The sequence below is a fragment of the Odocoileus virginianus genome, unplaced genomic scaffold (genome assembly GCF_023699985.2).
Source record: "Odocoileus virginianus isolate 20LAN1187 ecotype Illinois unplaced genomic scaffold, Ovbor_1.2 Unplaced_Scaffold_1, whole genome shotgun sequence".
In the NCBI taxonomy this organism is placed as follows: Eukaryota; Metazoa; Chordata; class Mammalia; order Artiodactyla; family Cervidae; genus Odocoileus; species Odocoileus virginianus.
This window is the reverse complement of record NW_027224263.1, coordinates 4,715,554-4,731,519: the sequence shown is the minus strand read 5'-3', so window position 1 is coordinate 4,731,519 and position 15,966 is coordinate 4,715,554. Positions and strand designations below refer to the sequence as shown.

The 15,966-nt window shown below is 39.2% G+C and overlaps 2 protein-coding genes across 3 annotated transcripts in view; both read left to right on the top strand.

Annotated features, from left to right (window-relative positions):
• The window catches only part of DCX (doublecortin), a 412,950-nt gene that overhangs the window by 62,601 nt on the left and 334,383 nt on the right, over positions 1-15,966 (top strand). The gene's annotated exons all lie outside the window — the stretch shown is intronic.
• Positions 14,727-15,085, top strand: LOC110130192 (cAMP-regulated phosphoprotein 19). The gene has a single exon (XM_070462244.1). The coding sequence runs from the start codon at positions 14,727-14,729 to the stop codon at positions 15,063-15,065; it is 339 nt and encodes a 112-aa protein (XP_070318345.1). The 3' UTR covers positions 15,066-15,085.

The following is a 15,966-nucleotide window of genomic DNA, read 5'->3' as shown; positions in this document are numbered from 1 at the left end:
GTTTAGTTCATCTGGCTTTTAAAAAATATTTTCTAATTGGAGGAATACAGTATTGTGTTGGTTTCTGTCATATATCAACATGAATCAGCTATAAGTATACACATGTCCTCTCTCTTAAACTTCCCTCCCACCTTCCACCCCTCTAGGTTATCACAGAGCACCAGGTTTGAGCTCCCTGTGTCAAACAGCAAATTCCCACTGGCTATCTATTTTATATAGGGTAATGTATATGTTTCAATGCTACTCTCTCCACTCATCTCACCCTCTCCTGCCCCTGCTGTGTCCATAAGTCTGTTCTCTGTGTCTGTGTCTCTATTGCTGCCCTGAAAATAGGTTCATCAGTATCATCTTTCTAGATTCCATATATATGCATTAATATATGGTATTTGTTTTTCTCTTTCTGACTTACTTCACTGTATATAATAGGTTCAGCTGACTTTTTAGTGACAAGATTTCCTCAGTGAATGGGGCAGTGTGTTAATTTACATTCTGGTATAAACATCTTACCTTGTCACAGTCTGGAACTTTGGGTAGAACTAGTCTAGGAAATATCCTTGGTTGAGGTGATTAACATATAAATTGGTTAGAAGTAAATATGGTAGAAATCTACTAAGTTTTGAGGAATATGTTGCCCAAAAAATCCCAAACCTGACTGGAATAGTCTGTGGTTGTTAAACCCCACAACAATCCCCAGGGTCTTGAACCTGCACCAATAATAAACAAGGTACCCAAAGCCATGTGGCTTCCAGAAAGGACATCCTTGACAAAGCCCAGCTCAGATGTAACCAAAAGGATAATGGACAAGGAAGAACTTTGAGAAGCAGAGTCAAGGAAAATGGAGGGCAATGGACAAGAGAACTCCTCCAGGACAATTTCAGAGATTTCAAGGGCTGCCAGGTGACTAACCAAAAAATTTATTCCACTGCCGAATTTATTCTACTTCTCTGTTCCTGTTCAGAATGACACTAATTGTTAGGATTTAGAGTTTTGCACTTCTTTTTCTGATTGGAATTTTTGCTTTGATATTCTCTGCCATATGCAAACATGATGGAGAGGACTTCACATCACCCAGTTAGATGAGATTACTACATCTCTTGGGAGGTGGATGAGTGTGTTGCATAATGGGAAGAAGGATGTGCACAGATGTTTGGAAGTTAGAGTGAACTAGAGAACAGAATATAAGTTCATTACCCAATATCCATTTTTTTTAAACTAGCAGAGCCCCAACTTTTGAGCAGCATTTCCCAACCTCCCTGGTATATAGGCATGACTCTATTTCACACTTTTGGTCAAAGGTATGAAGGAGAAACTGTTGGTTACAACTTCTGAGGATGTTTCTTAAAGTGGTGGGTGAGCTGACATTACAGCCATACCGTAAGGATGGTGGTGAGTCATGCCAGTCCTGGACTGCCCACTTCTAGACTTCTCCATGAGAAAAAAAAAGTAATAAACCTCCAATTTGTTTGAGCCACAATTTTCCACTTTCTGTAGAGGAAAACAGTAGATTCTTCAAGAAAGTTAGAGATACCAAGGGAATATTTCATGCAAAGATGGGTTCAATACAGGACAGAAATGGTATGGACCTAACAGAAGTAGAGGGATTAAGAAGAGGTGACAACAATACACAGAAGAACTATACAAAAAAGATCTTCATTACCCAGATAACTACGATGGTGTCTTCACTCACCTACAGCCAGACATCCTGGAGTGCGAAGTTAAGTGGGCCTTAGGAAGCATTACTATGAACAAAGCTAGTGGAGGTGATGGAACTCCAGCTGAGCTATTTCAAATCCTAAAAGATGATGCTGTTAAAGTGTTGCACTCAATATGCCAGCAAATTTGGAAAACTCAGCAGTGGCCACAGGGCTGGAAAAGTTCAGTTTTCATTCCAATCCCAAAGAAAGGCAATGCCAAAGAATGTTCAAACTACTGCACAGTTGCACTCATCTCACATGCTAGCAAAGTAATACTCAAAATTCTCCAAGTAAGGCTTCAACAGTACGTGAACCAAGAACTTCCAGATGTTCAAGCTGGATTTAGAAAAGGCAGAGGAACCAGAGATCAAATTGCCAACATCCATTGGATCATAGAAAAAGCAAGAGAGTTCCAGAAAAACATCTACTTCTGCTTCATTGACTATGCTAAAGCCTTTGACTGTGGATCACAACAAACTGTAGAAAATTCTTGAAAGAGATGAGAATACCAGACCACCTTACCTGCCTCCTGAGATATCTGTATGCAGGTCAAGAAGCAACAGTTAGAACCAGACATGGAACAACAGACTGGTTCCAAATTGGGAAAGGAGTACATCAAGGCTGTATATTGTCACCCTGCTTATTTAACTTATATGCAAAGTACATCATGTGAAATGCCAGGCTGGATGAAGCACAAGCTGGAATCAAGATTGCCAGGAGAAATATCAATAACCTCAGATATGCAGATGACACCACCCTTATGGCAGAAAGCAAAGAACTAAACAGCCTCCTAATGAAAGTGAAAGAGGAGGGTGAAAAAGTTGGATTAAAACTCAACATTTGAAAACTAACATCATAGCATCCAGTCCCATCAGTTCAACTCAGTTCAGTTCAGTCGCTCAGTTGTGTCCAACTCTTTGTGACCCCATGAATCGCAGCACACCAGGCCTCTCTGTCCATCACAAACTCCCGGAGTTTACTCAAACTCATGCCCATCGAGTCGGTGATGCCATCCAGCCATCTCATCCTCTGTTGTCCCCTTCTCCTCCTGACCCCAATCCCTCCCAGCATCAGGGTCTTTTCCAATGAGTCAACTCTTCACATGAGGTAGCCAAAGTATTGGAGTTTCAGCTTCAGTATCAGTCCTTCCAATGAACACCCAGGACTTATCTCCTTCAGGATGGACTGGTTGGATCTCCTTGCAGTCCAAGGGACTCTCAAGAGTCTTCTCCAAAACCCAGTTCAAAAGCATCAATTTTTCAGCACTCAGCTTTCTTCACAGTCCAACTCTCACATACATACATGACCACTGGAAAAACCATAGCCTTGACCAGCCAGTCCCATCACTTCATGGCAAATATATGGGGAAACAATGAAAACAGTAACAGATTATATTTTCTTGGGCTCCAAAATCACTGCAGGTAATAAGCGCAGCCATGAAATTAAAAGATGCTTGCTCCTTGGAAGAAAAGCTATGACAAACCTAGACAGCATATTAAAAAACAGAGACATTACTTTACTGACAAAGGTCCATATAGTCAAAACTATGGTTTTTCCAGTAGTCATGTATGGATGTGAGAGTTGGACCATAAAGAAAGCTGAGTATTGAAGAATTGATGCTTTTGAACTGTGGTGTTGGAGAAGACTCTTGAGAGTCCCTTGGACTGCAAGGAGATCCAACCAGTCAATCCTAAAGGAAATCAGTCCTGAATATTCATTGAAAGGACTGATGCTGAAGTTGAAACTCCAGTACTTTGGCCACCTGATGTGAAGAACTGACTCATTGGAAAAGACCCTGATGCTGGGAAAGATTGAAGGCAGGGAGAAGGGGACGACAGAGGGTGAGATGGTTGGATGGCATCACCAACTCGATGGACGTGAGTTTGGGTAAACTCCGGGAATTGGTGATGGACAGGGAGGCCTGGTGTGCTGCAGTCCATGGGGTTGCAAAGAGTCAGACACGACTGAGCGACTGAACTGGACTGAACTGAATGATCTGTGTTCACTTAATTACATAGTGAAGTAGATAGAAATCTAGGTCTGTGTGTTGAAAATTATATTATTAGAATCAATTCAATAAGATGTTCACTAAATGCCTAATGTGTGCTTGGTACTAATGTTCATTGAGAGTAATTTTTGCTGCCCCCCTTCCATGAAGCTAATATATACATACACAAATTCCCACATATGCATACACTTCTTTGTTTTCCATTGTGTTTGAGTGATTGTCTGTGAAATGATTCCTCGCTTTATTCAAATAAAAGGTTCTTGTTGTTGTTGTTTAGTCACTAAATCCTGTCCAACTCTTTTGTGACCTCATGGGATAACCCAGGCAAGAATATTGGAGTGGGTTGCCATTTCCTTCTCCAGGGGATTTTCCTGACCTAGGGATTGAATCCTGTGTCTCCTGCATTGATTGGTGGATTCTTTACCACTGAGCCACCTGGGAAGCTGGGTGATATTATACCTCCCCCCAAATGATAATTATCTGGTGTTGACTCCTCTGAGACCAGAGCCATACAAAAGGGCAGTTCCCAAGAGTACTTGGCTGTACTTAACCAGGAGTGACTGTGGCAGTCAATTAATGAGAACGTATCCTGAGGTCTAGCCAAAAAGGTTAGATCCTGGGTAATTATTCTGAGCAACCTGAGACAGGAAAGAGGAGGAAAGCAGAGGTCCAGGAAACAAAATGGGCAGTTGCTGAAGGAACAGTAACACCAAGGTACCTAAGAAATGATAGGAACTAGAGTTAGTAAGAGGCTACAAATATCAAGGTGAGCATCATACAACAGAACTAGCTGGAGTGGAGTTTGGTGTGTTGTTGATAGGGTGGTTCAGGATCACAACTTGAAGAAATAGGTATGTAGATTAAAGCCCCTTTTATGAATATTTTGCTTCTCCCACCAGCAGGGGTGAGTCTTAAAGAAACAGACTACAACCAAATACAGTAGTATTTTACTGAAAACAAGTATCATGGCAGAATGAATTGCCTATACTTTGTTTTTAACTCCATGACCTTGTAGAGTTAGAGTTAGGGTTATGTTAAGGTAGATCAGCACTTGAAATTCTCTGCACAGTTCATGTTCTGATGCAAGATGCTCTGGGAAGCTCTGAAGAAGCTTTGAACTACCCCTCACAAAGTTCAAGTGGCTTTCATTTCTATGTTTTGTAAGCTTCTCTCTTCCCTGGTGATTCAGACAGTAAAGAATCTGCCTGCAATGCAGGAGACCCAGGTTTGATTCCTGGGTTGGGAAGATCCCCTGGAGAAGGAAATGGCAACCCACTCCAGTATTCTTGCCTGGAGAATCCCATGGGCAGAGGAGCCTGGCGGGCTACAGTCCATAGGGTCGCAAAGAGTTGGACACAACTGAGCAACTAATACACAAGATTTTAAAATGTTAAAATAGCTATTGCAACACCAAGTAATGGTGGCTGTTTCATAGACAATACCATTTTAGGTGCCTTATAGGTAGTCTTTCAAAATGAAGAATAAGTTAATTCCCAATTACAGTTTAAGGTAGCTTACAAAGAACTTAGTAGTGAGTACTTGCACTTCAGCCACATGCCATTTGGCTGGCTGCAGTTGGGAGCAAGAGGGGAAACAAAATGTAATTAGAAAAAGACTCCTATTTTCTACCTTACTGGATACCCTTAAAGCTATGTCACGCGAGTGTATGCTCCTCGGTTCTTTGTCTCGTCACAACAAAAATTTGGAGTGACGGACATTGAAGCCCCCTCGCGGGTCACAGCTCTCGGAGGACAGACCGTGTTATAGCTCTTAAATAAATCAGTGTTACAGCTCAGTGTTACAGCTCTATTTATTTAGATAATAGCAGGAAAATCCATCTTCGAGGCATGAGGGCACGTCGATCCAAAGACGCGAAGAGAAGATCGCCCCATCGCGCGGGAGAGAGAGAGAGAGAGAAGAGGGCTTTGGCTCCTCTTTTTATATGTTTCTCTGTCCCTGGGCCTGTCTTATGTAAATTGGGCCAGCCAGGAGTGTTGTTTGTTTTACCTGAGGTTCTCACTCTGGTCCTCGGACCTTCCTTTGTTCTATTTTCATGGGCTTTCCCTTCCAGGTCTTTTAGCCACTGCCATTTTGGACTCTTTTTCCCTATTCTAACTACCTAACAGCTATAACCTGTCAACCTCTAATACACATTTTTTTTACCTAGATACCTTTGTCTCTCTCTTAATAGAGAATTGGCTCATGTTAATAATAATACTAAAAATAATAGCAACAAATACTTATACACAGTAAACACCGTTTTGCTTAATCCTCAAAACTATTAATATCCCTATTTTACAGATGAAGAAACTGAGTGACAGAGAGGTTAAGACTCTTAACCAGAGTCATATGGCTAATAACTTGTAGAGCTGAGATTATGAACTCAGGCAGACAGACAGGTTCCAATGTACATGCTCTTAACCATGCTTCTAAGAGGAAATTCAGTCAGAAGAAATACATGATGAAAAGCAAAACGAACATTTGGTAAAATAATGATATAAAGTCTGAAATAGATTCAGACTGTATTAAAATAGAGTTCAGATGAAATTTAGCAAAAGAGGGACAGCAAGATTACAGATTCTTTGGAGGAAAAAAGAAAGCCTAGACAAAGAGCAGACCAGAATCAGTGCACTGACTGAAGAAACTCCGCATGCATTGTCTCTTAAAGTGAACAAGACTGAATTTTGTGTCTGTTCTATTGATCTGTAACTGTCTAAATGTTCTACAGCTATAGTTTACTTCTTGGCACTTCATTAATGCATATATGTGGATTCTAGAAAAGTGGTATACACGAGCTTATTTAAAAAGCAGAAATAGAGACACAGATGTAGAAGACAAACATATGGATACCAAGGGGAAAATGAGGGTGGGATGAATTGGGAAATGCTCAACATCACTAATCATCAGGGACATGCAAATCAAAACCAAAATGAGCTATCACCTCACTCCTGTCAGAAAGGCTATCATCAAAGAAACAAATAACAAATTCCAAGAAAAAGGAACCCTTATACACTGTTGGTGGGGATGTAAATTGGTGATCAGTGTAGCCATAACTAAGTTGTGTATTTTTTACCACAATAAAAGACATGTTGATTGTGACCTACTGATTTGATTTTATGATTATTAATCAGAAGCTACTGCTGAAAATGAGAAAATAGTTACAGCTTTAAACTTAATTATTAAGATACAGGGTTACTTACTCATCATGTGCCCTCATTCTTAATAACTAACTCAGACATCCATCTGTTATATAAGCAAAGAATCAGGAAGCTACAGCCAAGCTCAAGGAAGATTTTGAATATTTCTGTACAGATTAAATAGCCTGATATGGCTTAACAATATTTAGATTAAATGAAATAAATAATTTTTTAAAGTGTGGGCTGAGGGAAGACAGGAAAGGAACTTATATTGAAAGACCAAAATGGAGGTGTTTTTTGGTTTATTCAGACCTTGAAGCTGATACTGCATAATCAGTTCTGACAATGCCCTCCGCCCAAAGGTCATTGGGAACATACTTGAAATTGGTTTTATTGGTTCTTGCAGGGAGAGAGAATGAATGTCATGGGGACCCATGGAGCACCTCATTAAAAGAGTCTAGAAAGGGCTTCGTATATAGGAGGTGGGTTCATGTTAGGTGATTTGGGCTTCCCTGGTGGCTCAGACAGTAAAGAATCCGCCTGCAATGCAGGAGACCTGGGTTCGATCCCTGGGTTGGGAAGATCCCCTGGAGAAGGGAATGGCAACCCACTCCAGTATTCTGGCCTGGAGAATCCCATGGACAGAGGAGCCTCACAGTCCATAGGTCTCAAAGAGTCAGACAAGACTGAGCGACTAACATTTTAGGTGATTTGGGGAAGTATTCAAGGAAGAGGTCCTTCCACTGCATATTGATGCTGTCAGGAAGCAGAGGTAATTTCATGATTGGATATCTCAATAAATCTTACCTAGAAGAAGAGAAAACTAGCCTAAGGGTAACACTATAAATGGTAGAGAGGCAGCAGTCACTAATACTAGCTCAAATTGGGAAATAGTTATTTTCATGGCTCAGACCAAGTTTACATTTAGTGTGTATTCAAACATGGTTAAATAGTGGTCTTTTTCTTTTTTGATATTGATACATTGTATTTGCAGAGTGGCCTTATTTGATGTTCATGATCTGTAAGAGTATTTACATTCAGTAGGAGAAAGCAAGATCTAGTTGTGAAAAGTCAGGCCAGATCCTGAATGTCAGAGCCTGATTTTCTCTTTCTCAGAAATTTTATCTACTCCTGCCCCCACTTTCTCTGTTTTCTTGTTGAGATCTTGCTGTACAATCAGACAGTTTCTAACATTATTGTTATGAGAGGGAGTGGAAGAGAAACTATCATTTATTGAGTACATATCTTAGGCACTATTGTATATATAGTGGTATAAAATATCATTTAAAAATAACATATAACCCTGAGGCAGATAGAATCTACATTTTACAAAGAAAGAAACTGGGGCTCAAAGAGAATATATAACTTGCTCAAGCTGGTAAATAGAGACTGATTTTGAATCCAAATCTGTCTCCAAAGCCTTGTGTACTTTCTGCTTATTCTTTATGTCTGTACTATTTATTTAGGAAAATATTATATTCAGAATTGAAACTTGGAGAAGTAATAATTCCCTGAATTCACAGTTTTATTGACTATTTTTAAGTTAGATTATATATGTCAGATGGCCGAACCTATATAGGAAGCACATGATATTATAGTTCCATTCTACCAGTCACTGCAAATACCCAGAGGGAATACAGCAGGAAAAAAAACTGAAGTATTTGAGGCTATCGTATGGATTCTCTTCCCTAGGTGAAATTTAGGAACTGGCCATTTAGAGAAAGTGTTTCCTTGAAGTGAGCATCTAGGAATAAGGATCAGTTCCATTTTAGTTCCTACAGCTTCTGCCACTTGGTGAAGACATGCAGGCTCAGCCTTGCTCATCTCTAGGAGCCATCTGACTATCAGGCAGGGAGAAACATTAAGAAACCTGGACTCAAAGCTCAGTCACTCAGCAAGACTGCCTTCCTACCAGTCCCTTTCTGACCTAATTATCTAATCTAATAAATGAGCTCTTACCTAGTTTCTTAGGAATACATTTCTACTTTATAATCCAGTTCCAGTAACTAAATCCTCCTCATGAGAAGTCCTCACATTAGTTCTTTTTTCTGTAACACTGGATTGTGGACAAAGAATTTCTCATGCCATTTCAGTAAGCCAAGGATGTTGCAGCTACTAGAGCCCCCAACCAGTGCACCCTGAGGGGATTTCAGGATGAAGAAAACAGGATACTGGCCCTAGATAGTTAAGGTGCATATCAAAGGAATAATTTCGGTGAGCCCAGACTCTTGCATCTTCCCATACATAGAAGGAGCTTTCCTGATAGCTCAGCTGGTAAAGAATCTGCTTGCAATGCAGGAGACCCCAGTTCAATTCCTGGGTCAGGAAGATCCCCTGGAGAAGGGATAGGCTACCCACTCCAGTATTCTTGGGCTTTCCTGGTGGCTCAGATGGTAAAGAATCCACCTGCAACACAGGAGACCTGGGTTTGATCCCTGGGTTGGGAAGATCCCCTGGAGGAGGGATATTGTCAAGGCTGTATATTGTCACCCTGCTTATTTAACTTATATGCAGAGTACATCATGTGAAATGCCAGACTGGATGAAGCACAAGCTGGAATCAAGATTTCAGGGAGAAATATCAATAACCTCAGATATGCAGATGACACCACCCTTATGGCAGAAAGCAAAGAGGAACTAAAGGGCCTCTTGATGGGGGTGAAAGAGGAGAGTGAAAGAGCTGTCTTAAAACTCAACATTCAAAAAGCTAAGTTCATGGCATCTGGTCCCATTCCTTCATGGCAAATAGATGGGAAAACAATGGAAACAGTGCCAGACTTTATTTTCCTGGGCTCCAAAATCACTGCAGATGGTGACTGCCACCATGAAATTAAAAGATTCTTGCTCCTTGGAAGCTATGACCAACCTAGACAGCATATTAAAAAGCAGAGATGTTACTTTACTGACAAAGGTCCATCTAGTCAAAGCTATGGTTTTTCCAGTAGTCATGTATGGATGTGAGAGTTGGACTATAAAGAAAGCTGAGTGCCGAAGAATTGATGCTTTTGAACTGTGGTGTTGGAGAAGACTCTTGAGAGTCCCTTGGACAGCAAGGAGATCAAACCAGTCAATCCTAAAGGAAATCAGTCCTGAATATTCATTGGAAGGACTGATGCTGAAGCTCCAATACTTTGGCCACCTGATGGGAAGAACTGACTCATTTGAAAAGACCCTGATGCTAGAAAAGATTGAAGGCAGGAAGAGAAGGGAACAACAGAGGATGAGATGGTTGGATGGTATCACCAACTCGATGGACATGAGTTTGAGCAAGCTCTGGGAGTTGGTGATGGACAGGGAAGCCTGGTGTGCTGCAGTCCATGGGGTCACAAAGAGTCGGACACAACTGAGTGACTGAACTGAATTGATACATAGAAAAGCACTATAATCATTAACTGAGATGTCTGTCTCTGTGATTAACAGTAATCTTTTAATGTTCAACTACATGTTATTTTTTGTTGCATGTTTGTTTTTGTTTTTCCCCAGAAAAATCTCCTATAAATCCTGGCTCCTCCCTTACCTCTTTGGAACAGTCCCTCAGAGAGAGGCTGTATCCCAGGCTTAAGTCCTCAGTAAGTCTGCCAAATAAAAACATAATTCTCTATTTTTAGGTTGTGCATTTTCTTTCCCAGTCAAGAGGATTACTTTGTTAAAAGACAGATGCATATGTCTTAATTTTGTTTGATACTTCTAAATCTCCCTTCAACAGGATTGTACTACTTTTGTAGGTGAAGAAAGAATGACGTTTTGACAGGCATATTCCTCTTTTCATATTAAGTTAAATTACTACCAAGATTTACATATAACATGACTGACCACCCCCTTTATGGACTTCTCTAAATATTCAAACCTTAGAGTTCAAATCTTAGACTCAGATAGGCTTAGTTTGAACCCCAACTCTTCTATTAAACTCCCTTATCCAAAACACTTAACCTCACTGAACCTCAGATTCCTCATCCCAAAACTGGAGATAATAATGTTTATCTCAGAAGGTTGTTGGGAGAGCAAGATGCTGTATTTAAGGCCGAGCAAAGTACCAGAAGCAAGTGTTCATGAAGTGGTAACTTATTTTTAAAAATTCAGGAAAAATTCACATAAGATGGCCTATTTTGAAGTGCACAACTCAGGCTCCCTTGGTGGCTCAGTGGTAAAGAATCTGCCTGCCAACACAGGAGACATGGGTTCAATCCCTGATCCAGGAAGATCCACATGCCAAGGAGCAACTAAGCCTGTGCCACAACTACTGAGCCTGTGCTCTAGAGTCCGTAAGCCACAACTATTGAGCTCACTTGCCACAGCTACTGAAGCCCACAAACCCTGGAGCCCATGCTCCACAATGAGAGAAGCCACTGCAATGAGAAGCCCATGCACTGCAACTAGAGAATAGCCCCTGCTCACAGCAACTAGAGAAAAGCCTGTGCAACAACAAAGACCCAGCAAAGCCGAAATTTAAAAAAAAATAAACTGTACAATTCAATAGTATTTAGTACATTCACAGTGTTGTGCAGCCATCACCTCTATCTATTCTTAACTCATTTTCATTGTGTCCAAGAGAGATCTAGTGTAGCAGCACCTTTATAGCTCAAAAAATTTTTTGCCCACTATTGTTTGTCAGGCAAAAGGCATCACAGTGAGGACATTAAGATCACAATCTATGCTGATTAAGTACAACACCCCTGTGAATTGTGATCTCTGGTGTGATAGTATCTGTAAAAATTCAGCAAAATGCAGGTATAATTCCTAGCCTACTTGCTTTAAGGGTTACTTTCAGGATTTTTCATCTCACAAGGTCAGCCTGCAGGGGTTTTGTATGACTCAGTTGCCCTTTCCATCCACCATCATACCATGAAGCTTTATTTAAGCACATTACTCAGCTAGGTTCTGTGCCAACTTCTTGTAACAAAATTTATCATTGACCCAGACTAGGTATTTGCTAATTCACTCAGAATTAATTGTGCACTTTAATCTTTTCATTGAATTGGTTCCCATATCTGTAGCTTTTATAACCACAAGTACTAGCTGCATACTGATTAAAAATTTCCCATCAGTTGTATATGAGATATGACTATAAATTTTCTTTTTAATTTTCCTTCTATGACTCATAAACTGGCTTAGAAGCAATTTTGAAAAGGAGTAAAAAGTTTGCAAGTGATAGTGGTATCCATGAAATAAATGTTATTTTTCTCTTAGGCTACTCAGATGTATATACATTCTGATTTGTTAAAATGGTTTTGTTATATTACAGTCCCAATTAATATTCTCCATTTCAATATCGCTTTAGAATTCTCATTTTTATGAGAAATTTCAGCACCTTTTTTGATTTTCAGACTATAAGATATAAGCTTTTTTACATTCAGCTTTTTTAAAAAATGGTTTTTGATGATGCAGTCATGTATTGCAATGAGTAAAACATTCTTTGCAGGTAGATAGAAGAGCAATTAGTACCATTCATAACCTGTGTCAATTGCTTGTTATGGCATAGTGCTAGAATAAGAGAACACAAGACTAGAAATATGTTAGGAAACCCAGGTTCTGGTCCTCAGCCTGAAACTAAATAGCTCTGTAATTTGGGGCATGCCACAACTTCATACAGGGACCAGTTTTCTTATCTGTCACATCGTTATATTTCTTCTATGTACCTCATTAAGATGCTGCAAAGACAAACACAATATTTTCCAAGTTTAACTGATTACCTTCACCACCTATTCTCCCAACTCTTCTCCCCAAATCTTGTTTTTTAAGCTCCAAATTACTTCAGAAATCTTTCTTCTTTATTCCATTCTCATTGTCCGAGATCAAATCCTATTCATCTCAGTCTTCTGGGACATTGCAATAGACTGGTCAGTCTGCCTTCATCCTTGCTTTTCCGCAAACCATCCTCTATAAGATTTATATACTGAAAACGCAGCTTAAAGCATGAAATGACTTTCCATTATAAAGTGATCAAGTTTACTTTTTAAGTCTGATATACAAGGTTTGGTCTTCCCTTATGGCTCAGCAATAAAGAATCTGCTTGCAGTGCAGTAACCACAAGAAACGCGAGTTCAATCCCTGGGTTCGGGAGATCCCCTGGAGGAGGGCATAGCATCCGACTCCAGTATTCTTGCCTGGAGAATCTCATGGGCAGAGAATCCTGGAGGGCTACAGTTCATAAGATCACAAAGAGTTGGATATGACTGAAGTAACTTAGCATGCACACATACAAGGTTCATCAGATACAGCTTCATTCTACCTTACCAACAGTGAACCCGTAACACACCATAGGAGATTACTCATATCATTCAAATCTTCAGTAATTCTACCATAACAAATACTTAAGATGCACCATGCCAGATCCCTGGGTCTATCTGATTTCAGTTCAGCATGGTAGAAGTTCAGTGTATCGTTGCTAATATCCTGAACCAAGAGCAAATCATGGCAGTTCTCTGTTCTGGCTTTCTTGGAGGCTATAGGAGGCTACTAAACTCTACAGATGCAACCTGAAAGTATGGGGTGTTAATGTCCCAGGGATGAAGGACACCTCTCGACCAAAGGAGGGCAAAAGTCAATAGATAAATAAATGCCCCATCTTCTCTGTTCTATGATGGGACAATTCCAAGGCCTGTTCTGTACAGCTATTCAGAGTTTCTAGAAGAATTGAACTCCAGTTGCCCACAGCAGTTGTACTGTTTCTTTGGGAAGTGATTCTTGAGATGGCTTCCTGGATACACTACCCATACCCAGTCCTTTTTCCAAAATCTACCTTCTGGGTAACCCCAATTAAGTATATGTGCTGCCGAAGTGAGCACTCAGTAAACCCCAAGTAAGATACTTCCTTGTTTTTGTCTACTTGATCTTTTGACCATTAAGAGATGTAAGCTCAAGTCTTCTATCATGATAGTGATTTTTTAACTTTTTCCTTATATTTCTATTACATTTTGCTGATGTATTTCAAAGCTCTCTTGTTAGATGCCTCAAGGTTCATGACTATTTCATCTTATTGGGGATAAAACTACCATAATGTTTCTCTTTGTCCCGTTAATTATTCAGCTTGAATTCTATTTTACATAATATTAATATTGATACATGTGCTTTATTTTCTTAGCATTTTCCTAGTATCTTCTTCTACTTACTTTTATTTTATTTTATTTTGGCAGGTCTCTTGTAAACAAAACAAAAGTATATAGATGGATTAACATTTCCATCTGATAGTAAAAATGAGAAGTATACCAATACATTCTATTAGCAGGGCTATAAGGACACAGTGACTCTCATATAGTATTCATGGGAATGCCAAGTAGTTCAATCCTTTTGGATGGAGATTTGGAACTATTCATATCTAACAAAATTAAGACATATGCGTTTGTGTAACAAAGTAATCCTATTCCTAGGAATTTACCCTGAAAATAGACCTACAATAATATAAAAATATATATGCAAAGGTTATTTGTTACAGTGTAATTTCAAAATATTGGAAACAAACTAAATGTTCATTCAGGAGACTACCTGAATAAAGTACAATACATCACACAGGGAAACACTAGGCAGATGCAAAAAAGAACAAGGAAGAACTTTATGAACTGACATGGAGTGATTTCCAGGATATATTGTTAAGTGAAAAAAGTGTGCTAAATAGTATGTTATCTTTCCTGTGTAAAGAAACTTGAAAAGACATATACATTCTTTTTTTTAATATTCTTTAAAAAGGATTATATATGTATATATGTATAACTGAATCACTTTACTGTATAGCAGTAATTAATGCAGCATTGTAAATCAACTATACTTCAATTTTTAAAAAAAGACTATCATTTTATGATGTGTCCAAGCAAAGGAAGATATTTGGGTCAACAATATTAGAATCTCAGGGCGTCGCAAAGCCAGAGAAGTGGGGTAAGGGGTAGCAAGCAGTATGTCTGCAGAAGTCCCCGAGGCAGCCTCCGCGGAGGAGCAGAAGGAAATGGAAGATAAAGTGACTAGTCCAGAGAAAGCTGAAGAAGCAAAATTAAAAGCAAGGTATCCTCATCTGGGACAAAAGCCTGGAGGTTCCGATTTTTTAAGGAAACGATTGCAGAAAGGGCAAAAATATTTTGATTCTGGGGATTACAACATGGCTAAAGCAAAAATGAAGAACAAGCAACTTCCTACTGCAACCCCGGATAAGACAGAGGTCACTGGTGACCACATTCCCACTCCACAGGACCTTCCTCAACGGAAACCATCTCTTGTTGCTAGCAAACTGGCTGGCTGATTAAAAAGAGCTGAACTGCATGGATCTTCTAATTCCCATTATTTCTCCTTAATATGTTATTCCTCTGCTTTTTATTTTCTTTTACTCAGTCATTTGAGAGTGATGGCTTTGCAGGTAGGGGTAAATTGTGCTGCTTTTTAAGGGAATAATATAATACATGTGTAGAGTTTCTGATTAGTTTAACAATGCATTGATGAAAAGAACATGTTAGAGAAATGTAAAGTAATCTACTTAAAAATAATTGTATGTATTACCCAACTCCTGGTGTAGGGCTGGTTCCAACAAGCAACAAGCAAGTTTTACAATTTTAATGTTTTGGCTTTCTTTAATTCATCCTAATTATAGCTTTGTATGTTAAGCTTATTTAAAATAATGTCTATTGTATTAGTTTCCTCTGTATTTTCCTTTTAAATTTTGTAAAACAGAAGTTTAAGACCACAAGCTAGAAGAAAGGTCATGTATTTCAAACACAAATAGATTGGGCTCCGAAAGATTTGTATCCCATGCTTGAACTTGAATGACCTTAAATCTGTTTCAGCTTTAGTAATAGAATTTTTCTTGGGCAATGTTTGCCCATTCTGGTGTAACTTATGTGACTCTAGTGCTTAATTTAACAGTTGCTGTTGAAGCTAGTATTCTTATTCAGTTTTATAGTGTTAGAATACCTTTTATTGTTTAAGATGTGAATGAAGTGTGCATGTGCACTGACTGTTGAATTCACTTTTGTGCCATCCTTGTAAGTATGTTTTGCACAACCTCTCAGAAAATATTAATTCTCCAAATTCTCTTAATCCCTTTGCAAAGAAGTTTTATCTATGAATCAGAAGTCTTAAGAAACCTGGATCTTGAGTCCTATGGACCTTCTTAATTTTTGATGAATTTGTTTTTGTGGATGATGCTG